The sequence below is a fragment of the Furipterus horrens genome, unplaced genomic scaffold, assembly GCF_987537825.1.
Source record: "Furipterus horrens unplaced genomic scaffold, mFurHor1.1.pri manual_scaffold_5, whole genome shotgun sequence".
NCBI classification, from domain to species: Eukaryota; Metazoa; Chordata; class Mammalia; order Chiroptera; family Furipteridae; genus Furipterus; species Furipterus horrens.
The window spans coordinates 64,073,591-64,100,825 of record NW_028327175.1 but is presented as its reverse complement, the minus strand read 5'-3'; the positions used below and the strand labels follow the sequence as shown (position 1 = coordinate 64,100,825).

The 27,235-nt window shown below is 41.2% G+C and overlaps 2 protein-coding genes across 2 annotated transcripts in view; one reads left to right on the top strand and one right to left on the bottom strand.

Moving 5' to 3' along the window:
- The first annotated feature begins 387 nt into the window (after positions 1 to 387).
- GLRX (glutaredoxin) lies at positions 388 to 6,756 on the top strand. Its single transcript, XM_090279006.1, has 3 exons — positions 388 to 701; positions 4,335 to 4,454; positions 5,998 to 6,756. Exons 1-2 carry the CDS (start codon positions 495 to 497, stop codon positions 4,446 to 4,448), a joined length of 321 nt encoding a protein of 106 aa, XP_090135132.1. The 5' UTR covers positions 388 to 494; the 3' UTR covers positions 4,449 to 4,454; positions 5,998 to 6,756.
- Positions 6,757 to 17,828: 11,072 nt separating this feature from the next.
- The window catches only part of RHOBTB3 (Rho related BTB domain containing 3), a 49,482-nt gene continuing 40,075 nt past the window's right edge, over positions 17,829 to 27,235 (bottom strand). The window contains exons 11-12 of the mRNA XM_090276501.1: positions 26,864 to 26,960; positions 17,829 to 20,755 (exon numbers count right to left, since the gene is read on the bottom strand). Of these exons, the coding sequence (XP_090132627.1) occupies positions 20,640 to 20,755; positions 26,864 to 26,960 (213 nt within the window). The 3' untranslated portion in view covers positions 17,829 to 20,639. The remainder of the gene's footprint in view (positions 20,756 to 26,863; positions 26,961 to 27,235) is intronic.

The window sequence follows — 27,235 nt, the reverse complement described above, 5'->3', positions numbered from 1 at the left end:
CCTCAAGACAAGGCATAATTTTAGTTTCACTTCCTCTGAAGAGATTTCAATGTGCTCTGTCTTAAATGGTTCTCTTTGCATGCATGTTTTTAAAACCATGTCTCCCGAAGGGCAAACAAAGGAGGTCACTGCCTGTTCAGTCCCCAGCCTGGGACTATTCTGTGAGTTTTGTGATTCCTCAGAGTGTGTTCTAACCCTGCTTTCTGCCAAAGGGCAGGCGCTCCTGAAAGATCTGTGAATAACAATGACACACTGAGCACAGCTATTGTTGATTAAATGCAAAAATGCGTTCCTTGGCATCACTAGCCCGTGAGTCACCTCCGAGTGGAATGACTTTGGGGCTGTCGCTTTAAAAATCGAGCACTCTACCCGGCAAACTCCTCCTCCAGGGAGGTTCCTTTAAATGAGAGCCAGCTGGCTGGGCCTGTGTTTCTTACCTCTGAGCGGGTACCTGCAGTTGAGGATTCCTCCCCAGGTGGCAGCAGCCTGTCAGCATGGCTCAGGAGTTTGTGAACAGCAAAATCCAGCCTGGGAAGGTGGTGGTGTTCATCAAGCCCACCTGCCCCTACTGCAGACAGACCCAAGAGCTCCTCAGCCAGTTCCCCTTCAGACAAGGGGCGCTGGAATTTGTCGATATCGTAGCCACCGGTGACACAGACAACATTCAAGATTATTTGCAACAGCTCACAGGAGCCAGAACGGTGAGTCTGGGGTTTTGTTCTAAAAGGCCCAGGGAAGGGCTACCCGGATTCCTTTCCCTTGTTAGGGCTGTGAAAGCCTATGCCTGTTCCTTTCTCTAGGACACCGCTAGGGCTCTGTCACTTAAGGCTCTCTGGGAGGGTGCACGAGGTGGGGGAGGGCGCCTGAGAGAAGACACTGCTCCCTTGAATGGGCAGCTGGCCTGCAGCCAAGAGTCCTCTCAGAACCAAAGAGGGGACACAGCTGATTTTGCTGGGTGTCAGGGTCAGTGGGTCTGGCAGCTGTCAGGAGTGTGAGGAGTTTTCTGGAGTCTTTGTTTTAAGCAAGCTGTGAAGTGAGTTTTCAGCTTGCGGGGCTGGGGATGGAGGGTGAGTGAAGGGGCCAGGAGTGATCTGTATGTTTCTATTACCAGCATGGGAATGGTGTGCCCTCTCCTGTTTTCCCCTGGCCAGGAGAGACTTGCTGTCCTTAGTCTTTCCTCTAGGCTCTCTGTCACCCTAACCTAATTTTCTCTTCTCCTGTGTCTTGCCTAACTCCTCCTGCTGGAGAAGTCTTATTAATAAGTACAGTTAATTGTATCTAGATTCCAGGAAAAATAAATGATACTGAAAGTTGAAAAATTATTAATTATTAATAATCTTATAATTAAAAAATGGCTTATTATTTGCCCCTTATTCTAAAGTATGGGGTGTTCCTAGGCTTGTCATGGTAGCAAGTCCAGAGTCCAGAGTTCTGGCCTGGCCCTTGTGGGGGCTTGCTGTGTGATCCTGGGCAAGTCACCTCATCTGTGATCTTCAAGGACCTCCTTGGCTGCAAGATTGGATTAGAGTTTCTTTTGCTATGAAGCGACCAATGGACCCTCTAAGAATTGCTATCTCCTCTCTCTGAAAAGGCTTCTTCTTCAGCACCCATGGCTTCTTGTGGGACACCCAGCCAACCAGATGGCATGTATCAGTTTTGGTGCTGGCTTGGTTAACTGGTGTCCCGCTAGTTCACCCAAGTTCTCTTTCAAGGTGCACATTCTAGGACACAGTGTTGCAGAAGTGCATATCCTAGTTCAGTGTTAGTTTGGCTTACAGGGTATTCCCTGGGTTCTTGGTGTGAAAGCACAGGAGGCTTTCTCCTTGTCTCTCCTCTCTGGAGACTAATCAGCACTCTGGTGCAGAGGGAGGCTAACCACGTGACCCTGTTGCTTCCAGGGCCCCAGCTGTGAGAGGAGGACTCTAATTTCTGGGAGGTCCTGGAGCAGAGGACACAATGGCAAGAGGCACTCCTGCTGCTTAGCTGGACCACCAGTCCTACAGGCTGCCGGGGCCATGGGAGGGAAAGGACCATGCAGATATTACCACGGCCCCCACTGGGTTGGGTCCCTCTCAGCGGGTGGTTCTCAAAGGCTGCTGCACATTAAAATCACCTGAGGAGCTTTTTTTATTTTTATTTTTTAATTTTTTAAAGATTTTATTTATTTTTAGAGCAAGGGGAAGAGAGGGAGAGGAACATCTATGTGTGGTTGCCTCTTATACGCCCCCAGCTGAGGACCTGGCTCACAACTCAGGCATTTGCCCTGATTGGGAATCAAACCGGTGACCCTTTGATTCGCAGGGCGGTGCTCAATCCACTGAGCCACCTCAGCCAGGTCAAGACCTTTTTTTTTTTAAGTCCTGATGCCCATGTCATCCACAAGTCATCCTTCATACCAATTAAATCACCATGTCAGAGGTAGGAACCAGGCCTCAGTAGTTTGCTTTTTAATAAGATTTTATTTTATTTTTTAGAGAGGGGGATGGAGGGAGAAAGACAGGGAGAGAAACACTAATGTGTGGTTGCTTCTTGTCCACCCCCAACTGGAGACCTGGCCAACAATCCAGGCATGTGCCCTGACTGAGAATCAAACTGGCAACCCTCTGATTCTCAGGCTGGTGCTCAATTCACTGAGCCACACCAGCCAGGGTGGCCTCAGTAGTTTTAAAGATCCTTCCTAGGTCAAAGGGTGCAAACTTTCAGTTACAAGATGAATAAGTTCTAATGTATGGCACAGTAATGATAGTTAACACTATTGTACACTTGAAATTTGCAGTGTATTCTCACTGCACACACAAGGGTAATAACCATGGGAGGTATGGATGTGTTGATGGTAGTAATCAGTTTATGATTTCTACCAAACCATGACATTTTATACCTTAATATATACAAGTGTTGGGAAGCAGCTTTGAGTAGCTACATGCGAGTAACCTTAGCGCACAGACGATGCGCCTAGCTGAGGCTGCAAACTGGGGAAAACTCCTCCAGGAGAGTGGGGGCACCGGTATTACCAAGCTTTTTTGTGGTGGGAGTTCTCTTTCTGCTTCTTGTCAGTAGCAGACTCAAGTTCCTCAGAAAAGGAGGATAGGCCAGGAGGGGCTGGCATTGAGGGTGCTTGTCCTCTTCGTTCCTCAGCCCAGTCACATTTCCTGTTTTGCCACCATGGCCCCCCATACTCTCTGGTGCACCCTTGAGAGGCGCATGCAACTGGCGGCTTTAAGGTGGCTTTGGGCTGTGGAAACTAAACTAGAGGGTGGGTGTAAGTGCAGAGAGGCCTTTCAGCTCTCAGACAAACCAACTTCTTTGTCAGGTGGTGCATGCAAGGCTCCGCCCTGGAGACAGCCTGAAATTGTTTTCCAGCGCCTGGGGGTTGCTGTGGGCTGTGGGTCATTAAAGCCTGGGTTACCCTGGGAGGAATGAACAGTTGGTCAATGTCATCAGTCATTTTCAAGTATGACCCTGGAGCAGCAGTGTCAGCATCACCTGGGAACTTCTCAAAAATGCAAATTCTTGGCCCTCAACCCAGATCTCCTGTGTCAGAAATTTGGGGGACAAGGAGGAGTAGAAATCTATGCTTTATCAAGCCCTTTGGCAGTTCTGGTGCAAGTTTCACTGTGACAAAGAGGACTGACTCCTGGTTTCTCGGGGTGTTCTGTCCTACTAACTTAACTAACATCCTCTTGGCCAACACCCTCATCAGAGGTGGCAATGTGGCAAGCTGTAGGAGTGGTGGCAATTGCTCAATTCTTTTTGTTAAGATAGAAATATTACAATGATTACACCTCTTCCTTATACAATATAAAAATAGTATGATGTAAAAATCAGGTTTTTAAAAATTTCATTAGGCACTGCCTTCCATAGGAGTTCTGCCATACAGTTACATTAGAACTACATTAGTGTTTTGGGGGAGCTAGAAGTCAAAAGGCCCCTACAATTTGTGGGGGAAGCTTTATGTTCTCTAAAGTAATGGCCAGGACCCAGGGAAAAACTTAGATTTCTGACCTCAGCTTTCTGCAGCTGTTCTTTCAGCCTCACAAAAGCCATGTTCCCTCTGCAATGGCCCACAAAGGCCTGTGGTGCCAGCAGGGCAGATAGCCCCTTCTGTGACTTAAGATGTTACCGGGCTTTCTCTCTGCAACACAGTCCTGAGTGCTCTTTTCCTCTCTTGGGGCATAATTTTATACTTGGACAAAGTTTTGACCTGTAAGAATATACATGAGGAGATTGTAAAGTGATTTGGAAAGTTAGGATCATGGGAAATATTTTGAGGAAGGATAAAATGCCATCCTAAGTTAAATGTTCCTTAAATGTCCTGGCTTGTCTGCTTTTTTTAGGTACCTCGAGTCTTTATTGGTAAAGAGTGTATAGGTGGATGCACTGACCTAATGAATATGCATCAATGTGGGGAACTGTTGAGGCGGCTAAAGCAAATTGGAGCGCTACAGTAATTACAGGTGAGTGACAGCTGGGACGCTGGGCCAGGAGCTCTGGGAGAACTGGGAGATGCTGGGATTCTACTGCCATGTTTTATCATAATTGAGGAAGGCACTCTGGCTAGGAAAGGATGGTTTGAAGTGATCCGAGGAACAGTAATGTCATTTACAAAGTCCCCTTTTTATAAAGGAATTAATTATGTCAATGGAAGAAATCCTTTCCCTCAACCTTCATTTCACAAATATTTATTGAGCACTGGGAATATAGTGATGAAAAAAAAGATAACATGAAATTTATATTCTAGAGAGGTGGACAGATAAAAAATAAGCAAATTGTTCCTGAAACAAATGAATAGACTAACGTGATAGAACATAGCGGCCGGGGGTGGGGGAGTAAATTTCACTAATGTGGTGAGGGGAAGGTCTTTCTCAGAGAGGCTGATTGAGCTAAAGAGCTTGTGATAGTTATGTAAAGATGAAGCAGATGAGTTTTTCAGACAGAGGAAATAGCAATTACAAAGGCCTTGAGGTGTCTAGTATAGAAAATTCAAGAATCAGAAAGCAAGGAAGAGCAGACTGAGTCAAGCACAGTGAGAGGGAAGAGGAGTAACAAAGGTGGGTGGGTCCAGAGCTCACAGATCCACAGTAAGGAATTCAGGTTGTAGTAAGTGCAATGTGGAATCAAGGTAATTTTGCTTCACCTGTGTTCATATTGCAACTCAGTTTCCAGTCTAATGGGCTTCTCAAACACCAAAACTAAGTTTTCTAAAACTGTAACCTAAAGGATACCCTTGGCTGGATGGAAAACCATAGACTGATGAACTCTTTAGAAAGGAACCAGGATACTTTTGGGGTGTGACGAGTTGCCCTCTCTCCTAGCTCTCCTTAGTGCTAGCTAGCTTCTAACCAGGCTAATTCCTCAGACTCATACACAGATTCAGTGGTTCTTTTTTATTCAAAGGAGACACTTACAGTGCTCAAACCAAAATGTTCTTTGAGGGGTATTTATTGCCCACTACTTAATAACTTACCCTTGAGAAATGAATACATATAATTTGTGGTGGTTACTCAGAATAGCAACAGAAAAAGAAGTTCTGAAAAAATACAAGGGAATCCTTTGAAATAAAAATCAATATCATAAACCTTCTAATCACAATTCTATCATCACAGCAGGTGAACACAGTGTTAGCTTTCTGGCCTCACACATACTGAAGCACTCAGTACTCAATTGTGGCACCAAATGTTTTCTATTCTAGAACACTTTTTTTTTGTAGTAGTAGTAGTAGTTTAGACTTAGATTAAGAATGGAAGAAAACTACTGACTTTCCTGGGAATATGGAAAATATCATTTCCCCAATTCATTGAGTCCCCATATTCACAAGGCCTCTATTTGCACGGCCCTTCAACGTTGTATGCTCTCAGTATTTTGCTGACAACTGCTTCTCAAGGCCATCAGTAACAAATTGTGTTTAAGTAACAAGAATAAGTGCTCTGGTGTTGAAAGGGAATTGAGGGGAATTTACCTTTCCAAGTAACGGCAGTTCTTTGTATTTTTTCCTGGCAGGGCAGATCTTGGGCTGACATCTCCCCTGAGAGCTGATGGCCTCGTGAATGATGGCAGTGCTTCCTGGTGACTGGGATCTGGGGCTACCTTTACCCAGCTACAGCAGCTGTTTACTTAAAGTTCTGAAATATCCAAACCCCAAACATAGGGTGAGGGCTGTTCTTGGCAAAAACAGGCTTTGCTTCTTTTGACTCAATGTGAAAAGGGGACCCATGTGCCACAAACTACAGGTCTGGGAAGGTTGATGGACATCTTGTGTTTCTTCTGAATTGGCCCTTGGGTTCCAAAAGACAGTGACAAGATATAGCTTAGGATTCCCTCACTGACCCCCCAAAAGTTCTTTCTCTTTCACATGTGGCTCTTATTCTTCATGTGCCAGGACTCTACCTCTAATCTAGTGTTTCTCAACCAAGTTTATCCCAGGCCCCCTAGGATAAACTTTCTAGAGTTTGTACTATAAAATCAAATAGGCATTTTGAATGTGCTTTTTCAAACTACCTGTGTCTCCCCAGTCACCTCCCATCCTACTTTGAGAATCGCTGCTCCAAACCAGTGTTCTTAACCTTGACAATACACAGAGCTCACAGGAGATGTCCAACAATTCTGTGACAGGCCTGAGGACCCAATCTGAGAGATGCCACATGGAGACTTAAGCACAGTGGGTCTTCACTTGGTGCTACAGCTATCAGAGGTGCATGTGCAGATGCTGTGACCATGCGGCAACACTGTTATGTAAGATGATCCTTCATGTACACCTGAACTAGTCATAAAAAATCTTGCAACCCCATCCCCCAAGAATATGTCTGAGAAAGAAGCAGAATTTGAGAAACACTGTCCTAAAAGATTTTCTCTCCTTTTAGTCCCCACTCTATGAAGACTTAAGAAATCCTCATTGTGAGGTTTATTCTATAATTGCAAGGTTAAGTTAATTTCCTTTTGCGGTCTCTACTGTGAAAGGTTAATTCTTTTGTGATAAAGAACTAGTCATAGATGACAGTGACTTTTTGGTCCAATTCTTTTCTATGTTCTCAAGGCCTCAAGGAATGGTACTGATGTGAGATATATCAGTTTGAAGCTTTATTCATGTTTGTCCCTTGCCATTATAAATAAAGGCACATGCTATTGTCCTTCATTGAGTAAAAATGGTTGATGTGATTTTTTAAAAATTTCATATTGAAATAACATAATTTGAATGTGATATGTCAATACTAGCCTATTGAATAATGTTTAATAGGTGTTTTTTTCATTTCACATTTCATTTTTCCATTTCTCACCTAATACCTTTGTACTTTGGGCTTCTTCTCTCTTACCTCATGGGCCCAAGCCATGCCCTTCAACCAGACTGGTGGGTTGTGCGTACTATGCGGGTCACACACTGCGCAGCACTGTGACTGCCACCCCTGGCAGGTGCTGTGTGCACCCTGCACAGCCCCTGATCCGCTCTAGGCCTCTCACCTGCATTTGCTTCCACACTTCCATGTGGTTCTTCTCCTTTGCTCTTCAAATTCTTCCTCCAAGGCCTGATTTACAGATTATTTACCCTGTGCTTATCCTCTCTTCTCACTGATTTTTTACTAAAAAAACCATTGCTCCCTCTTCTGTAATCCTAAAGCACTCTGCATTTGAGTACTTTACAGCTGTAGTTAATCATCTGTACTAGTTTTTTGCCAGATTCAGAAACACCATACTTAAGGCAAGAGCCTGGACTTGAACATCTTTGAAAGTCCAGTCCTAGCACAGAACTTCTATTTTACCAAAGCAGTGCCTGCATGGTGGTTTAACATGTCAAACAATACCAAAAGTCTTTCCTCCTCCACCCTCCCAAACCCCAGTCCTTGCTACACATTTATCAGTTACATGAATAGTTAAGCCTATTTAAAAAATATTGTAAAATGTGTTAAACACATATAAGAGGTAAGCAGGCAGAATTCTATTTAAATTAACACCTGAATATATGCCTTCTAGGTTAATAAAGCAACCATACAACAGTGTTTCTAAGATCAAGTACCTTAGAGGTCCGTGCGCCCCTTCGCCATGAATCCTTTCCTCTTTCCGCAGACTAATCGAGCTCATTTCTGTTATAATCATTCTGATGCTTCTCTTTATAGTTTTACTCCCTATAATACCCTTAAGCAATACATTTTAGTTTTGGAGAGCAATACCAAACACCCACCTAGCTGTGTAAGAAAAGGGCAATATTATAACAAATGAGACGAACAGCTAGAGGCTCAGCGCCCCTGGGAATTTGCCAGAGGGGTGGTCCTGAGTGAGCCCTGGAAACACCAGACACCCCATGGTTGGAAGGCTGTTGTGTGGACCGCCAATGGCAGCGCCCAGAAATAAGGTCAACGGAAGAGGGCTGCTCTGCGTTTTTGCTTCCTCGGCCCACCTCCGCAGCTTTCCGGAGTAGGTCAAAGCACACGCCACTTCTGTGCGGGGCGCGGGGAAGGGGAGGCGCCACTTTCACACCCCTTCCACCGGCTGGTGTGTGTGGTGTGGAGAACAGAAATGTCATCAGCACAAGGCAAGCAAAGTACAGATAAGCATCTGCTTCAGGCTCATTTGGGAATTCTGTCCTTGAGTTTTTAAAAAATAATGCAACAGGAGCGCCCGCGACCTGGAGGATGACACCGCTCCAGTCTGTACTGGGCGCCCCCTTCCTGGGCCTTACCTCCCTTCACTGTCTTCCTGGGGACTCCATTTCCCTCCCTCCTGGGCCGAATCTTCTGTTTCCCCCACCCCATGTATATTTGTTTCAGCTAAACTGCTGTTACAAAAAATTATGCCAGAAGCTTATTTCTCATGGCAGTCCAGAAGCACGCAGGTGACTTTGCTCCACAAAGTCGCATCAACCTGGGCGCTGTGCGCACCACTTGTGCCCGCATCCCATTGGCCAGAGCTCAGTCCGCGCGCGCAGGGCAGAGCTGAGCCCGGCAGAGCGGAGAGGAGCCCTGTCCCGCTAACAGGCTAACACACAGGCAGGTGCACACCGAAAGAGAACGAGCAGATCGTGTCTTTCTCTTTCTCAGTCTTCTTTTTCATTTCAGAGGACCATATATGTGCACCATAGGTTTTAAGGAAAAAAGAATGAGAAGTAAACTTTTTGAAAGTTTGCTTGTCTGAAAATATTGTTATTTTGCCTTATATTTGATGACAGTTCGACAGCATATAGCTCCTAGTTGGAAACTATTTTCCTCCAGAAGTTTGAAGACACTGCTCATTGTTTTTGCTTTCAATGTTGCTGTTAAGAAGTCTGAGGCCATTCTGGTTCTCAACCTTTGTCAATAACCTATTTGGTTATCTTGTTTGTTTATTTTGTTTTATACTCTGGAAGCTTACAAAATCTTTCCTTTGAGCCCTGTGCTCTGAAATATCAGTGATGTGCCAGTGAGGTGTATTTTCTTACATTATTGGGCTACTTGAAAGGTTGGAGGGCCCACACGAACCTTTATTGAATTATTTAATGGATATTTTCCTCCCTCCATTTTCTGTGTGTTCTCTTTCTAGAACTCCTAGTAATCAGATAGTGGCTTTCCTGATCTTGTCCTTTAATTTCTGTTATATTTTCTTTCCTATTTTCTATCTCATTTTTCCCCCCTGAGGGATTACTCTTTATCTTCTAATTTTTCTATTGTTTTTAATATCTGATATCATGCTTTCAATTTCCAATAGCTCTTGAATATTACCCAAATGTCCCTTTTTACTATAATTGTTTTGGTTTCATGAGGGCAGTCTCTTATCTCTCCGATGTTTTGATTTTTTTCTTTCCAATTATGATATTTTTTCTTATTTCCAAGAGTTTGCTTATTCTCAGCTGTTTCCTTTTTTCTTGTTCTTGTTTTATGGGTGCAATCACTTCTTTTATCTTTCAAAAACTATTAATTATAGTTGAGGCTGTCTTCTGATGCCTGTATTCTCTCTCTTCTCTTTGAGTCCCTATTTTCTGTTTCTGCTTTACATTTGAAGGCCTCCTGATGTTCTGCACTGAACATTTGAGATCTGGTTGTCTGTAAATATTTAAGAATGGTGCACCAAAAGCTGGAGGGAAGATCTTTGTGTGTGTGGATTGGACTTCACCACAGAGATTTTGTGGACATGCTACCTTTTAAGCAAGGCCTTCCACATCATCCTACTTAAAAATATCACTGGAATTCCCCACATCACTTCATTTTTCACTAATTTATTTATCACCTACTATATTGGGTACTTGACTTACTTTGTTTACTGCATGTCTTCACCACTCAAATGTAAGCCCCTCAAGGCCAGAAATTTGTGTGTTTATTTACTGCTGTATCTTTAGTGCTGAGAAGACTATGTGCACATAGTAGGCACTTGATAAATATCTGCTAGGTGTTTTGAATGAATGGATAAATGAATGAATGAATGATCAGGTGCAATGCCCCAAGTGTTAGTTCCTGGAAGTTTTTCTCTTGAGCTGTTTAGTTTTTCCTGTTCCTCTGCCTGGGTGGGAGGCGGGGGAGGGATGGTTGGGTCTTGCCTCCGGTTCTAGCTGCCAAGACAGCGAAAGGGATTTGGCAGCCTCTGGTCAGTGGACAGACTCTCATGTAATCTCCTATTTTCTGCCAGCTTCTTGCAGAGTAATTCTGTGTGAAATGCAGGGATAGAAAAGACTAATCCAAAGAGCACTGAGAGGTTGGCACAAGAGTTTGGCAGGGGAAAGCAACAAGAATAACCAGGCAAAAATGCATAGCCAAAGCTCCACTCCTTCTGTTCACCTTAAAAAGCAAGTGATTCAGTCCCCCGTGCGTGTCTCATTTTAGTTAACCGCCTTTGGTCTGCTGCTTCCAGCCTGGCTCCTGGAATGGGACAACTGGCAGTCATTCCTCCCAATTCAAGGCTGTCCAAAGATGGCCCTTAAGGGGAAACAACAGCCATGGGCGATAAATGAGCCTGTATGGCTGAGACTACACTATTCATATCCCCAGTGAGGATTACTAGGCCATTGTCTTGACATTTGGACATAAGAGAAAGTCCTGCTCCCCAATTCACTGCACCATAACAATTAGTGGTCCTGAAAATATTTTAAAGAATTGGGCTCCTGAGACCAATTTTAAATAATATTCCTTTCTTAAATTAATAGTGATATTTTCTTATTAAACACATTGAACATTTGAAGGGGCAGAATTTAATCTTACTCATTATGAAAAAGAATTCTGACCTGGTCCCTTTAAGCACAGGTGATATTTAAACATGAGTCTGTATCTATGCAGAGATTTTTTTTCCTGTCCCCAGGTGACTTTCCTGGTGAGCTGTGCAGAGCTGAAGGAAAAGAAAGGGTATTAGGAGAGCCAATGAAAGTGCAGAACTTGTATAACCTCTCTGGGGTGCACCTCATACACCTGGAGTTCTATTCCCAGTGGCCCTACCTGCCCAATTGGGGTTTTTCCTCCCAGCGAGCAGGGCTGGAGTCTCTGGGCGTTACCTACAGCTGAGCTTTCTCAGGAGTGAGCAGAGCAACTGCCTTCTCACTTTTGTGTGCCTTGTGAAACTTGCAATACTTCATGCATAAAATTGCAAGTTGTTTTCAAGGTAGGGATTTTGCACTGTTTTTCCTTATTAATCTTCCAACTCACCTTGAGGAATGGGTATGGATGCTCTTTAACGCACTCTTCCCTGGGTTCTAACTAGAGGTCAAACGGGGACCAGAGGACCCACTCTGGGAATAGAGGACCAACCACCCCCCGGGAAAGCCAAATTAGAGGACTCAGCTTGAAGTTGCTCTAAAAAATAAAGTCTATTACAAAACAAAACAAAACAAAACTTAAGCTCTTGGCCCGAACAAACCCCACAGGCATACAAACTTTCACCTCTCTCCCTTTGCTGAGATACAGGAAGGGGGCAACGAAGGATGGATGTTAGGGAAACAGTCTCTGGAGGGGCATCTCCGGCGTGAAGGCCCGATGTTGGGATGGGTTACATAAGGCCATAAGCAGGTAAGCTCTGCCAGGCCCTGAACCCAGTCTTACTCTTTGGCCCTTCCAGATGTAGTGAATCAGCATCTGTGACATGTTAGAAGTGAGTGTTTGGTTTGTCCTGGGCGTTAGCAGCAGAGCAGTGGCAGCAGTGCCAGACAGGCTGTGAGCTTGTTGAATTTACCCAGAGACACCCACACAGGCTTGTGAAGACCCTGTCAACATTCTGCAGGCTGCTGGCTTTACCTAGGGATGTTTCCGAGTCTTTAATATGCTAGTGTGAATAGTGAATTTCCAAAGTAGTGTCCATTATTCCTCAAAGCTTTTAACTAACAGTCCTTTCTTCAAGAAGCACTTCTCAGAATTCATTTTAAGAGCAAGAAGCACAGAAAATACTGATTTATTACCCTTTCATGTCCCTCCCCTAACTCAGTTTGTCAATCCTCCCTTGCTTTCTGTGGCTGACACTACTGCCTGCAAGAGATGCTCAGCAGGTGCCTCAAGTCAATGTTTGGCATTTTTTCCATGTCAGCATCTTCTAACTTATTTATTACACTTTCAGCTGACAGCTGGTGTGAGTCCTGAGGCTCCCAGTAATGACATAAAATCCATCAAAGTCTTCATCTGCTGGTTCAGTTCAAGCATTATTGTAACCCAAAGTCTGCGCCAAAGTTGTTAGAGCTAATTTATCAACACAGTCCTAAGCATTGGTAACTGTCTAAAATGACATCCTTAAGACTGAACTTTCAGAAAGTCCTAGACCCCAGGACTCTGTTTATTGCACCTGCTGCCAAAGCAAACACACATGCACACAAGGGTGTTTATACTTAATGGAGAATTCTTTGGCCACAAGGCTGTATTGTGGGTGTGACGTGCAGAGGGGTGGGTTGAATAAGAAATTCACAAGTTCACAAAGGGGTGTGCAAAGCACTTACCCAGAAACCAAATTCTTCAGTTTTTATCCAGTTCTACTGGCTTTCACTGAACCTATGTCACTGGTTTATAGTGATTAGTGAACTGGTAAGAAAACATTTTTCTGGCTACTCATGTTTTCCTTCCTTCTTTCTTCCCTCCCTCCCTTCTATGATCTTTTTTCCTTCCTCTTTAAAAAAACAAAACAAACTTATTTAGGCATAGTCAATAGCTCATGTAACTCCCTCATTTCGGCTGTACAATCCAATGGGAGAATGTTCATCTAAGCTGCACAGTTGCTATAGGAACCGGCCCAAGAACATGAAATCGCTGTTCCAGGGGCAGATTTCTATGGTTTAAAAGCAACATAGACTGAATTCAAATCCTGGTTAGGCTATTTCCTAGACGAGTGCCTGTGGCTACGCAAATTTATCCAGTTTGGGTTCTTACTATGAGAATTAATATTAATGAAGTTAACTAATTAGATTAAAATTAATTTAAATGAAAGAGGATTAACAGAGAAATCTCTCCTCCTGACTGCTGGGGTTGAGTGGGTTCTGAAACCAGCTACCTCTCTCTCTGATATACATACCAGGATATGCTATTTGTTTTCCAGTCGTCAGCCTTGGGTTACTTCAAATATTAACCACAAGGGTGGTGTGTTAACCAGTCATCACATTTGAAGAATCATGATCAGATTAGACCTTGGGATAGTTTTCTAAGAAGGGAGTCAAGGGAAGGGGGTGGGGGGAGGGTAAGAGTGATGACCTTGATGACTCCTTGACCTTGGGGTTGTCCTTGCAAGGAAGCTCCCAGTGACACATCCAGTTTGTTCTTCTCCAAAGCCAGCAGTATTATAGCAGCTTCAGAGCTTCAGTTCCACCTTAGCTGGGTTAATTTACATTTCTCTTAGAATGCTTATGGAGGCTGTTTGCTGGTTGGTAGAGCAAGTGGGCTTTGGAATCAGGTTCCAGCTCTGCCCTTTATTAATTACATGGCCTCAGGCTTTTACTCGGTGTGCTCATTTTAGAATGGAGATACTGATAGCACCTGTGCCATGGGATTGCTGGAGCAATGTGGTGGTGATGGTGAGGGTGACGATGATACTTCTTACAGAGTACTAACTCCCTGTAAGACACTGGTTTCAGCATTTTATATGTATCACCTCCTTTATTCCTCCCAATGAAACTATGAGGTTGCTACATCCATTAGCTCCACTTTATAAATGAGTAAACAAAGTCGGTGGAGAGGCCACGTCATCTGTCTGAGGTCACACAGTAAGATACGGAGCTGGGGCCTGGATCAAACCGCGCAGTCTGGCTTTACTATCCTTGTGCTTAATCAACCTACCAGACTACTTTCCTGTCCTATACTGTCTCTTCCAAAAGAAATAATATGTGAAAAATGCCTGGCACTTGGTAAAAGTGCAGTAAACAGCAATGTTGAAATGGTAAATATTATTTCAATTCCCCGGGCCTCACCAGCCCATGGAGTTCACACAAACAGTAATAACTGCAAGTTCACTTGACTACACCTCTGCCTGCATGCCATGGTCTCTTAAATTTCTCCACATTTCTTCTGGGGTGTCTCATGTGGCTCTCCTGTCCTCCCACACTTGCCCTCCCTGAAGGCTCTGGCCTTGAAGTCCCTTGAAGGTGGGGCCTCATCAACTTCTGTTGTGAGTGTCCTCTGTACCCCTTTATAGGACTCATCTCCCTGGTCCCTAAGCAGAAATGGGGCACCTGGCCCATAGCAGTCAACACTGTCACCTGGGAGACTAGTACTCTGCTGAGCTCTCCATCACCCACGTCCTGTTTCATTCAACAGACATCTCTTTTTTTTAATCCTCACCCGAGAACATGCTTATTGATGTTAGAGAGCGGGGGAGAGAAACATCAATGAGAGAGAAACATTAATCAGTTCCCTTTTGCAAGCACTCTGACCAGGGACCGAACTCACAACCCTTCAGTTTATGAGAAGACACTCCAACCAACTGAGTCACACCAGCAAGGGACAACAGACATCTCTTAACCAACTATTATGTTTTATAAATGGTGCCAGAAGATATACAAAAAAAAAAAGAAATGATACAAGCAATCAGTATGTCCAGACTGGTACCCCAAAGCCACTTAGGAACCCCTGATGTCTACTACTGCTAAGGTCCCATATAAGATCAGCCTTTCTTACCATGTTCATTAAAGACAATGAGGGTTATAAAATTGAAGGTTTTGTTGTTGATGGTGGTGGTGGTGTTGTGTACCTTAGGAAAATGCCCAGGCAATTCTTGACAGTATCTATTTACTTTATTTAAATGATCTTTACATTTGAATTCTTGGCACAGAAATATCCTAACTACTACTTTCCATGTAGTCAGGGAAGGTGTTTGAACCTCTCTGGGGCATCACAGCATTTTAACCTGCCTTCCTAACTCTTCTCAGGGATTCTGGTATGTCCTAATTCACTCTGAGGCAACTGATTCTGCAGAGGAAGTCACTGTAAATTTAGAAAACCACAGCTGCTCCTTTTCCAAGGGGACATTAAAACCTAGGTGACCATGCTCAGAGAATTAGACATGAGATTTCTAGGAAAATAAAAACCATCTATATAAATTTAATGAAAACTGGAACTGGATAAATAGTAGTTATTTCTCTACAGCCTCGATGTTACTCAGAGTGAAGGCAAAAGCAAGATACTTCCAATCAGGAGGAGGAGGGGAAAAGCACTCAGAAGTCTGAAGACCCCTGGGAGGGGACAGCGGCTGCTTAGTAACTTCGGGCTGTCTCCGGTTAGAATTCCTGGGGCTCATAAAACTGGTTTAACCAGACTCTGTCCTATAGGCCCTTTGGTCTAAATAATTATTTATTGTCCTGACAGAAGTATCTCAATTGGTTGGGCATAGTCCCACAAAGTGAAAGAAAACATTGCCAGTTCGTTTCAATTCCCGGTCAGGTCACATGCCACGGTTGCACATCCATCCTAGGTTGGGGTGTGTATGAGAAGCAACAGATCAATATTTCTCTCTTGCATGGATGCTTCTGTCCCTTCTTTCTCCCTCCCTTCTCCTCTCTAAAAATAAATGAAATCTTTAAAAATTATCTATTTATGATTGTGCTTCAATAATGCTTCCAATTCTTAAGGGAAGCTAAATATTTTTTAAAATTCAGAAAATGGAAAGGTAGACAATTTTCAGACCAAAAAAAGTCCATTCTGAAATAATAGCAAAACTTGTCATTGTAAACAAGATAGGCACTAAGTCATAGATGATGGGACTAAGCTCAGCTTTAAGGAAAATTTACTGTTTTGGTTAGCTTGTTTTTGAGTTAAAGTATTCTCCTGAGGATCTTTCCAGTCTACGTTTCCAACAATGGAGAAGCTGGGATCCCATCTCCCTTCCACTTAATTTTTAAAAATAGGTAATATATTGTGTCCATTAAATTGCATGCTATTTTCTTAAATGGGAGTAAATAAGAGGGCTCTCTAAACAGGTAAAAGGGAAAATGCCGACCCTCTCATACTCATGCCAATCATTAGTTCATTGTTGGAACATTTATCTCTAACAGCAGGGCAAGACAACTAAGATTTTGAGAACATAGCTAGCTGTATGCCAGGGGGATCATTGGCATGCAGTTAAGAATTGTTTGCACGAAGTCAACACTATGTTTAACACAGGGAGCCATTTCCCCCTCATTATGTCCAATAAGCCCCAAACCCATCTTGCTGCCCAATCTCCAATAGAGACTCCCTGGCAGAGGTGTCCTCAAGGATCATTTTGTGCATGTGCTGCGTCCCCCTCAATGGTCCACATTTAATCACTTTTCCATTCTATGTTCACTAACTCCCGAGGTAGCCAGCTACTCTGGTCACTCCAGGTCCCAGGTGCCATGCCAACTCACTTAGGCTACTCCTGACACAGGGCAAACAGAGCTTCAAGTGTGAACATACTTTCCATTTGCATTTGCAAGTTTTGACTCTTGTTCCAGCTGAGGCAATCTGGCCTTTTCAGTGCCATTTATTTTATACACACAGTCTGCGTCAGTCCCTGTGCTTATAGAAGATTAGAGAAGGGCTCACAAAGATAAATCAAGACATGGTTCCTGCCCTCAACACCACCAATACATAGATACCTAAAGTGCGTAAGTGCCACAACGAGCTAAGTGAATAAAGAGCTAAGAAAGACACATGCAGAAGCAACAAATTCTTCCTGGGAGAGTCACAGAAAGCAAAAGAGAGATGATGTTTAAGTTGGGCTTTTCAGGAAATGCAGGAGTTTGCAAAGTAGATGGGGAGTAGGAACCCAAACCAACTACAGGAAGTGTATGGAGTGTGCAAGTATATAGAGTCCTGAATGTCAAAGTAGAAAAGATGGGGTAGGTTATGAGGGGCAGTGAGGATTGTGGAGGTTCTTCTATAGACAATAGGGTCTTCTGGGAGAGTGTGTTCCCAGGTCAGATTTTTGTCAGGAACACAATTCCAATAGAACCGTGGAGGCCTATATGGATTTAATAGCCTTTACTGACAATTTGGGAACCTCCTGGGGAGAGGCTGTATTACATAGTGCACACTCCATCCATATATTATGGCTGCCTGGTCTCTCTTCTGCTCCTATCTGGGTTCCTCAGCTCTGGAAGGTTCTAGATTCTTAACACTATTATGCAGAGCCAACACTCAAGCCTGCAGAGGACTCACTTCTATGCTAAATAATTACCAAAGCATTGTTTTCTTCTAAATAAAGGCAATTACTTTGTTAAGAGAAATTCTGGTAACACCTGTTAAATATAATTTTTATGTAAGCTATAATATAAAGTTCTTTCTCTCATCACACACATATAAATCATATACAATATCAGCAATACTCTAAAAATTTTACACATAATGGAAATTTTCTCTGCGACATAATTTTACTTGATAAACACAAGGCAGTACTCCCAAATTCATTCCAGCATTTCAACATCCAAGATAAAATAACTGTAAAACATTGTGGCAAACTTGTTTTTTAAAAAAGGTTTATTTGTTACAAAATGTTAAATACTAAAGCTAAAAAACATATAAATTCCGATCAGGCTATATTAAAATACACACATACCATTCTTTGCAAAATTATTAAAGGGTTGAATTAAACAGATGCTTTAAATAAAATAAAATACTCTTGAGGCCATTTTTGTATAATTAACTGTATTAGTGTAGTGTAGTTTCTAAAATTATGGTTGAAAACTTTATCTGTTTTGAAAATCAGGTTTATCCAATTCTTCAGTTGTTTGCTACTGCCCAGTATGAAGCCAACATGCTGGCTTGGACTGGATGGATTTCAGTTATGTTACTAAGACTTTATATTACAAGCCTACTCTCCTATAATACGAACACAGAGTAGTCAGACGTATACAAAGGGTTATATGAGGTGAAAACCTGGCCCAGAAAGAAAAGGCTTTACGTCTACCATAGAGTCTCTTCTCTAGTTAAAATGATTGGTAAATATATTGAAGCAGAGATCAGCACAGAGCATACATTCATCTGGAAATAGTCTTTCAATTAAAAATAAAACCAAAAGAGCACTCATTTCTCCATGATAGCTTATTTTTTAATGTCTTGTTATTCTAAATTCAATTAATTCAGAAGTTTTAATCTAGATTTAAAAACTAATTTGATTCCTGTTCTGACAGGCCCTGGAGAGCTGTCACATCTGTGTGTCTGATCACTCACGCAAACGGTAAGACCGTTCGTAATGAAACTACATGCTGAACACCCACAGAGCACCAACTTGCAAACTCAGCTCCAGCTGAACAACCTAAAACCTATCTGTGGTCTAGTTAAATGTTAAACAGCATTTGCAAGAATATATTTTGCTTTTGAACTTTTAATGTTCAATTTCCTAGATTAAGTGTTGCTGATTTAGAATTTTAGGTGCTCTAATTCACATAGGGATGTGAATATGCTTATGAAGAACCAGATGTCATCACTGCATTTTAAACATTCTTAAGTGTGAATGAATGTCTAGAAATCTACCACAGTATCTATTTTTACAATGCTAGTCCACATCAAGTGGGACCTGCCAATAGCTGATTTACTCAAGTGATTAAAATACAAAAAACATAAAATACATTATAGCAATCTTCATCAACACAATTCAATTAAAATCAGGCTTCTTGGAAGATATACATAGGGAATTTTTATTATTTCACTCTAACAGTGTTGGTGTACATCCAAGGACTAACTGTATGTGATTCCAATACTATGGTATAAAACTGTTTAATCAAACCTTGGAGCAGTTGGAAAACTATGTGTTCTAAAATAATTCTAAATTAAAAGAAAAAAATCCAATACTGAATTAAATTACAGATGAAAATGATGCTAACGTTAGTATAGTAATCGGGTTTTCTATCTCTCAGCTTGTGAGCTTATAGAGTAATTATTTCTGTTGACATGTAACACAAGAGAAACTATAATTCTGTCCTCTATCCTAGTACCATTTTCACTACTTGTAACAAGTCTTTCATTTATAGCCTTTCTTTTTTTACTTACTGGGTAATCTTGAAGGACAAAATTCATGCTACTTCTCATCAAATAACATTGTGGTCCACAGAAATAATTCAATCTACCAACATCTTAACCTTAGTAAATACACTAAAACAAAAACATCTTGAGACTTCAATAGTGAATTCTCTAGAAAAGCATCTTTTCCTATGAGCATCTTTATAAATACATATAAAGTCATACTAGTCAGTCACTTTTACCAATATTCTGGTCTTACAGAATGATCAAGAAAGTATTTGTTCATCTGTGCTAGAGCCAGAACTGTGAGTGTTTTAAAGCTAAGACAACACAAGGCATTTCTCACCTGCCTGTCGAAGTGGCAGCAGCGGCCTCGGGAGGAACAGATTTCCCCAAAGATCCCAGAGTCCCCATCCCCTCTCTTCCCTTCAGAAAGCCTCCTTCTTATTCCCTTGATGTCAGTGTCTTTTTTCTGCTTTCAGGGAAAGTGATGTCTGAGCAAGAAGACATAGCACGTATGCCACTACAAGACAGACGTGATCTGGGGGGTCCAGTACAAAGTGCAGGGCCCTTCTTTAAACATTATTATGAATTTCAAGATGGTGACAGCAGAGCACTGAACAAGTAGGGGCCCTTTTAAGCTTATGGCCCTGTATAATAACACAGGGGGCCTGACCATAGGGTCACCTCTGTTTAGATCTCCTGCCTAATCAGAATCCCAGGGAACAAACAAGATGGCTCAACTGGGTTGTTCAGAAAAAAAGCAGATTATTTTTTTTCATGATTGTTCAAACACTGTCACTGACTTGGAACCAAGTGTCATTTTACATTCATAATTCCAGGCAAAGTTTGATTCCTAAAGTCTCAGATCGATCAGTCTTCCCCTAAATTTTTCATTATAGAAATAGTTAGGCTGAGTCTTTAAATAACCCTTATTTTAACAGAGCAATTAATCAGGCATGATGAAATTTTTATATTAATCCTACATGATTTTTTTAAAAAAGTTAAGCATTTCTTAACTGGGATGGGTATTAACATCACTAAAGCAACGGGGCACCTTAAAGGGAGTAAGTAGCTGTACAACAGCCTTATACGCTAGGGTAAAAAGCCTTAGACTCAGCCTACGGTATATTTTGTTCCCTTTTAAGATCACGATAGTTTTTTCAAAGAGAGCTAGTAAACACGTTAAGCTGTATGGTAATTTTTTTTTTAACACCCATGTTTCAATCACAAGAATTTTACTGGAACCCAGAGGTATCCCATTCTTTATAATAATATTTTTGAAAAGTGTATGTATATAAAAGCTCCAGGTTACATTACTAAGCAACGACATTTCCGGGAGTGAATATACTTCCTGTATTCCGCAAGCTGCTTCAAGTACATGTTTGATGGCCATCTGTGCTTTTCAACAAAACTGCGTTCTTCCACTAAAATGTTTAGAAAAAAAAGTTAATTGAATATATTTTATTTGGGATTGAGTTTAAGTATTTATTATTAGTTTCCTAATTAATGGATGACATTCAAGCTCTGTTACATACTTCCTACTTTTCCTCAAGCCTTCCAAATTCACTGAATACAATTTAGGTTAAATCAGTCACTAGGATACATTTTGTCCATTGCTTCACATTTTTTTTTTCTATTTAATTACTTTTTCCCTTTGTAGCTAACTCAACCTTCCAAATTCTTTTACTTTTAAATATTTTTTTATCCTCACCTGAGGACATTTTTTTGCCATTGCTTTTACAGAGAGAGAGTGAGAGACAGAAACATCGATGCACGAGAGAAACATCAATTGGTTGCTTTCTTGTATGCACCCTGACCCAGGATCAAACCCACAACCTGGGTATGTGCCGTAACAGGGAATCAAACCTGAAGCCTTTCAGTTTATGGGATGACACTCCAACCTACTGAGCCACACCAGCCAGGGTAACCTTCCAAACTCTTTCAAGTCCTCTCACTTTTATCTTCTACCAAACCAGAGGAATCAAATAATTTATGTATTCCTGCAGTGTTGCTGCTGCTGCTGCCCTGGAGACCCTTTCCTCCAGGGCTTGTATCCTACTGCTGTCTAGGCCTGCTTCATGCTTCCGTGCTGGATCACTCCACTCTGGACCCCGTCCTTCACTTTGTTTATTCTCTAGTTTTGGTGAAGCAGAACCTTTATTAGCTTCCTGGAAGAGTCAGGGGCATCAGAAGTGTTTTTGCTTATGCTGAAATGACTTTAATCTATCCTCGCACACAATTCATAATTTGGTGTGGTGTAGAATTCTAGGTTAGAAACGTTCCCCAGAATGTTGGAGACAATACTCCACTGCTTTCATGTTTCCCACGTTGCTAAGGACTCCACTACCATTCTGATTCATAGTCCTTGGAAAGTAATATGTGTTTTGTTTTCTTATCCTGTAAGTTTTCAGTTTTTTTCTATTTACAGTTGGGATGTTTACATGTCTCAATGACATACCTTATTCACTAAGCTGAGCACTTAACAGATCCTTCCATTCTGCTGACTCAAGGCTTTTACTACCAGGATAGATAACCTCTTATATTATTTCTTGATCATTTTCTCCCCAGTTTTTTTCTGTATTAACTTCTATTATTTAGGATCTTCACCTCCTGACTGAGACTCCAACTTTTTTTATTTTTCTTTCTCTTTCCTATCTTTTTGTCCTACTTTCTGGGAGATTTCATTATATAGTATTTCAACTATTTTATTTAGTTGTTTTTTTTTTGCTATCATATTTCTAATTTCTAAGAATGACTCCTTGTTCTTTTATTGCGTAAATTGTAAAGTACACACAACATAAAAGAAACCATCTTAACCATTTTAAGTGCAGAGTGTATGCTAAGTAATGTTAAGTACATTCATGTTATTGTATAACCAAGCTCCAGAACTCTTCATATTGCAAAACTGAAATTCTGTACCTATTAAACAACTCCCTATTCCCCCACCCCAGTCCCTGGAAACCACTGTTCTACTTTCCGTCTTTACACCTATTATTTCTTTCTAGTAATATTCTATCCCTGCTTATTATGGATGCATATCTCTTTCTCCTTAAGGATAATTTTAAGGGTTTTTTTTTGTTTGTTTTTTGGTGTTTGTTTGTTTTTTAGGTTTTCTTCTACTCCTTGTGTCTTTATTCCTCTAAGCTCCTTCTTGTGAGATAATAGAAAATACACATATATATTGGTCTCTGTACCCAGCTTTTGGCCTAGAACTCTTGAAACCCTTATAATTTCCGCAGTAATAAGACCACGAGAAGGATCTTTTGTTCTAATACGCTCTTTAATCCCTGTCTCAAGGCTCCTGAAACCACTGTAATTTTCTGGGTGATAGTAGTGTCCTTTATTCTGATGAGGCAACTCTGAGTGGGCTCATGGATGAGGGCTGACCACTGAAAAGCCGTGACTAGAGGTTTGGACTTTTCAGCGCCAGCCCCCCCCCCCCAACATTCTCTTAAGAAAAGGGCTGAAAATGGAGTTAATGATCAGACATGCCTACATACTGAAGCCTCCATAAAATTCCAAAAGTACGAAGTTCAGAGAGCTTCCAGGTTGGTAAATACATTCATGTGCAGGGAGGATGACAGTCCCCTAAATCCACTGGACAGAAGCTCCTGCACACGGGACCCTCCCAGACCTCACCATATATACATCTTTTTATCTGGCTGCTCATCTGTATCCTTTAATAAACTGGTAAATGTTAAGTAAGTGTGTGAGCCAATCTAGCAAATAAATTGAACCTAAGGAGGGCGTCATTGCAACCTCTGGTCTATAACCAGTTGGTTGGAAATACTGGACTTGCAACTGGTATCTGAAGTGGGGTAGGGGCAGTCTTGTGGGACTGAGCCCCTAAGCCATGGGACCTAACACTCTCACTATCTCCAGGTAGTGTCAGAATTGAGTTAAATTGTAGGACACCCAGCTGGTGGTGTGGGGAAAAACTCCCACACATTTGGTGGGCAGAGTGTCACAAATGAAGTACTCTGTGTGAATGGCAAAGGAGACACTCAGGAGAAAGACTCACAGGAAAGGCAGCAGAGGGTGTCTATCTTTCAGGTTGAACAAGTGAGACACTGGAAAGCTGTTTGGAAATCTTTGTGGCGTGGGTTGGACTTGCTGACTGATAGAATGAATACACTGAAGCATGACTGAGCAGGCTGACGTTGGGTTCACTGAAAGAATTCCCAAATGACTGCACCTGTACATTTTTTTTTTTTTTTTTTTTTGGCCTCTGATGCTTCAATTTCATGCCCAGCCTATGGAGGTAGCAAACATGTGGCTGCCAGAATTCTAGACTGGATATGGGGAGGAGGCTGGATATTTACTATAAAATGTGCACACTTTCACCTAACCCCCATGTTTTCAGTCCAGCTCCTTGCCTGATCTCAACTATATTCAAAGTTCATGAGTCTATAACATTTTTTGGGTTAATTTCTTCAGGAATGAATCTCCCATCTCCAGTGATGATGAAGGAAAAGCAGTTACCTGCCTGGGTGGTGTGGTGTGTAGCAAAAGTGTCTTACAGTAATCAACATTTAAGTAATTCTACTGCTTTCAGCCCAAACCTCATTCTGCTTTCTAAAATACCTGATTCCCTTGAATTTTTAAGGTTTTTGTTATTTCATAGGGTGAATCAGCTTGCTTCTCATCAGTATTCCCTCAGGTTTCCTGCTAAATCAGTTTCCACTTCTCCACCTACTCTAATCTGGATTAACAAGGTCTTGATCCAGGCTGTGGGACCTGGATAAAGAGAAATGAACTTGCTGCTCAGGGAAATTAATCCCAGTTTCGTCAGGAAGCAAAGGCGATATAAAACTACTCCCTCAGTTAAGGTAAAATAAAAGACAAAAGTTATCACAAATGAGCTCTGGCCAGCAACAATACCACCACCAAAAAAAAAAACAAAAACAAAACAAAGACAAAAAAAGTACTCTCCATAATATAAAATGCATATTACAATCTTCAGTTAAGTTAAACTAAAATAATAACTCCATAAATGCCAAAGGTAACTTATACTCCTGTGCACTGTTGTTTGTTTTCATGAGCCTAGTATATAAAATATTTGATGAGTTATTTAACTGAGTTCTGATGCATCAGTGACAGAATTGACAAGAGATCTTTTCTAGTCTCACCTCTGAGTTTCTGAACACCGCTAAATAAGAAAAATTCTCAGTTAAAACAATTCCGATAATAATTTGATAATTTTTGAAACTGAAAACTGGTAATTCTTTAGGAAAGCTATAAAGTGATTGTGACAAGAACCCTTCTGAACTTCAAGTGACCATGAGAAGTAGGCCAAGTGTAAGGCAGCGGTACAGAGGAGAGGTGAGTGTCACAGCCTGGAGGACATGCTCTTTTACATGGGCAGCTACTGCTTAGTTCCAGGTGGCTGTTGTGTGCGAAGAGGGGCCCAGAGTAGCCAAAACTTCCAACTTTTCAAAAGAAGCCAAAATTTTGGATTCTTTGAATGTAACATGTTATAATTTTTAAATAACAAACAAACAACCATGTGCTCTAAATAAAACCCCTTGGCAGGCTACATTCAACCCACAAACTATCAGTTTGTGAGCACCTATTTAGACCATCAAACTTTTCCTTATCCACAGGGTCTTTTTTTCCTCTGCCCAAGAGGATGACCACAGCTGGTCCTAGACAGAGCAGATACCACTGCTTCAGAGCACTTGTGATACCTTTAATTCCCATCAAAGGAATATAAGACAATTGCTGACGCAACCTCATCTTCTTATCCTGCCTTTTCACATACATCCTGGGGGTGCTGCTTTTCACTATGTCAGGTGGCCATGACATATTTTATAAATAATTGTGTTAGTAATAAAATAAAATAAAAATTAATAACTCAAAGGATTTACAGAGCATCTTTTTACCAAGGTTATAATAGTACTCTCCATGTGCATCACACATATTTACAAGATACTGAGTGGAAAATATAATCGTATTCTTTGTTTACAAAAGGAGGTGACCTAAGATGGCATAATGAAGGTGGTTCTAAAATCAAAATGTTCATTCATTTCATTTTAATTGACTTCTGGAAAAATAACTGTTTAAGATTGTCCCTACTAACTAACGGCAAGCAGAAACATGCCTTATCTTTAAGAATGGGCTTTTTGTTCATTTCTTGCACAAAGTGTTTAGTAAATATCTATTGTTCTGCTTTAAGATGTTATTCTATGGCACTAAGAGTGGAATTCTACGTGAAGAGGCTTCCAGTAGGCACTCAGTGTTTGGTGACCCGCTGAATGTCTGTCCAAAACTGTGTATTTCCTGGTTTCCTTAACTGCACAAGTAGCAGAATGAAACCAGGGATTTTCACCTTTCTTAGCAGCAAATTCTCTTTTACAAGTAAAACATATGTAGAAAGCTAAGATATAAAGCAGATAAAAATGGAACTACTCTGGTTGAAGGTGGAAGTAAACTCCAGTAAGTGCAAACGTAGCCTTTTCTTCCCTTCATTTCTCTTCACTCCCCCCTCTCCCTTCACCCACTCCCCACTCTCTGCCCGCCTCAGAAAACCTTTAGGCATCTCCAAGGAGAGTTCTCTGTTTAGAGTTTGAAACTACTTGACTAGGTGATCTTTTAATTTTCTTTTAATTTGATTATTCCTTGAGTCCATTCTAGGTAATAACACGAGAAGGACTTTGTATCTAAAGTGGTGATTTACCCTGGTAACTAGTCTGTTTTTATTTTCTTTTCTCTTATGCAACGACTAAGGAGCTCAACCTTTGACTGGATTTAGTCTTCATAATTTATCTTTAAAATCATACTATGCATACTCTCTGCTCAGTAAATTTTAAAATTTTTTCTTAACTTATTGACTTTAGAGAAAAAAAGGAAAGAGGGGGAGAGACAGAGAGAGAGAGAAAAAAACATCAACTTGTTTTTACACTTATTTATGCATTCATTGGCTGATTCTTGTTTGTGCACTGATCAGAGATTGAACCTGCAACCTTGGCGTTTTGGGACAATGCTCTAACCAACTGAACTACCCAGCCAAGGTCAGTAAGTTTTGCAACACTCTTTGATCAATAAATAATTGTTATTCCCAGGTAATACAGTAAACTCCTATATATATTTAATAGATATAAATTTCAGGACAACAGAACTATGTATTATAAATACACAATGGTTATAATTTCTTTACAATAAAGAAGTTTTTCACTCTGTCCTGTTTAAATTTTGCTTCTGACTTGGGTAGTTAAAATCAAGATTTTTTAAAAATGAAATCCAAATGCTACCTGAGGCCACCTTATCTGTATGCTTCAGGAAAAAACACATTTAAAAATTATGAGAGCTACAAAACAATAATTAGAAAGCTTCTTGTGTAATACAGATAAAGCTACTTATGTAGCACAGGTGATTTTAAGTTCAAGTGTCCTCAATTACCACTCTGCATATTTAAGAGGAATGTATTGCATTGGCTTTTTAATTTTTAAAAACTGTTATTCCTGCAAATTACATCTCAAATCTAAGAATGAAGACCATAAAGTTTTATTTCAACATAGTAATAGGCAATCTACCTGAAAGATCCTGAAATTCAGGCTTTTGACTGAAGATGAGGTAGTTAGTGGCAATGAAATGAAGCAGCCAGGTTGACAGGCAATCAGAGTGGTGAAACTGCAAGGAAAATGGAAAGTGAAACAGTACTGTACATAATGACCATCAATATGGTGATTATATTAGAGAGAATGGTCTGAGAGAAATCATGGGGAGCCCAAACCCATGTTTACTGTGTCTATATTTGGTGCAACCTCTGCCTACTCTGATAACAGATAGGAAAAGGGAGCATTAATAACACATAACAAAATTACAACAATGAATAAACCAAATCCAATGAATAACAAGCTACTGCTGCTGCAGTGGCTGCATATCTTTAAGCAGATGTATGACTA

Bases quoted from the DNA above. Each gene is read 5' to 3' on its own strand.
- GLRX (XM_090279006.1), top strand. From the start codon at position 495: ATGGCTCAGGAGTTTGTGAACAGCAAAATCCAGCCTGGGAAGGTGGTG. The intron at 702-4,334 runs GTGAGTCTGGGG...TGCTTTTTTTAG, and splicing joins AGCTCACAGGAGCCAGAACG to GTACCTCGAGTCTTTATTGG.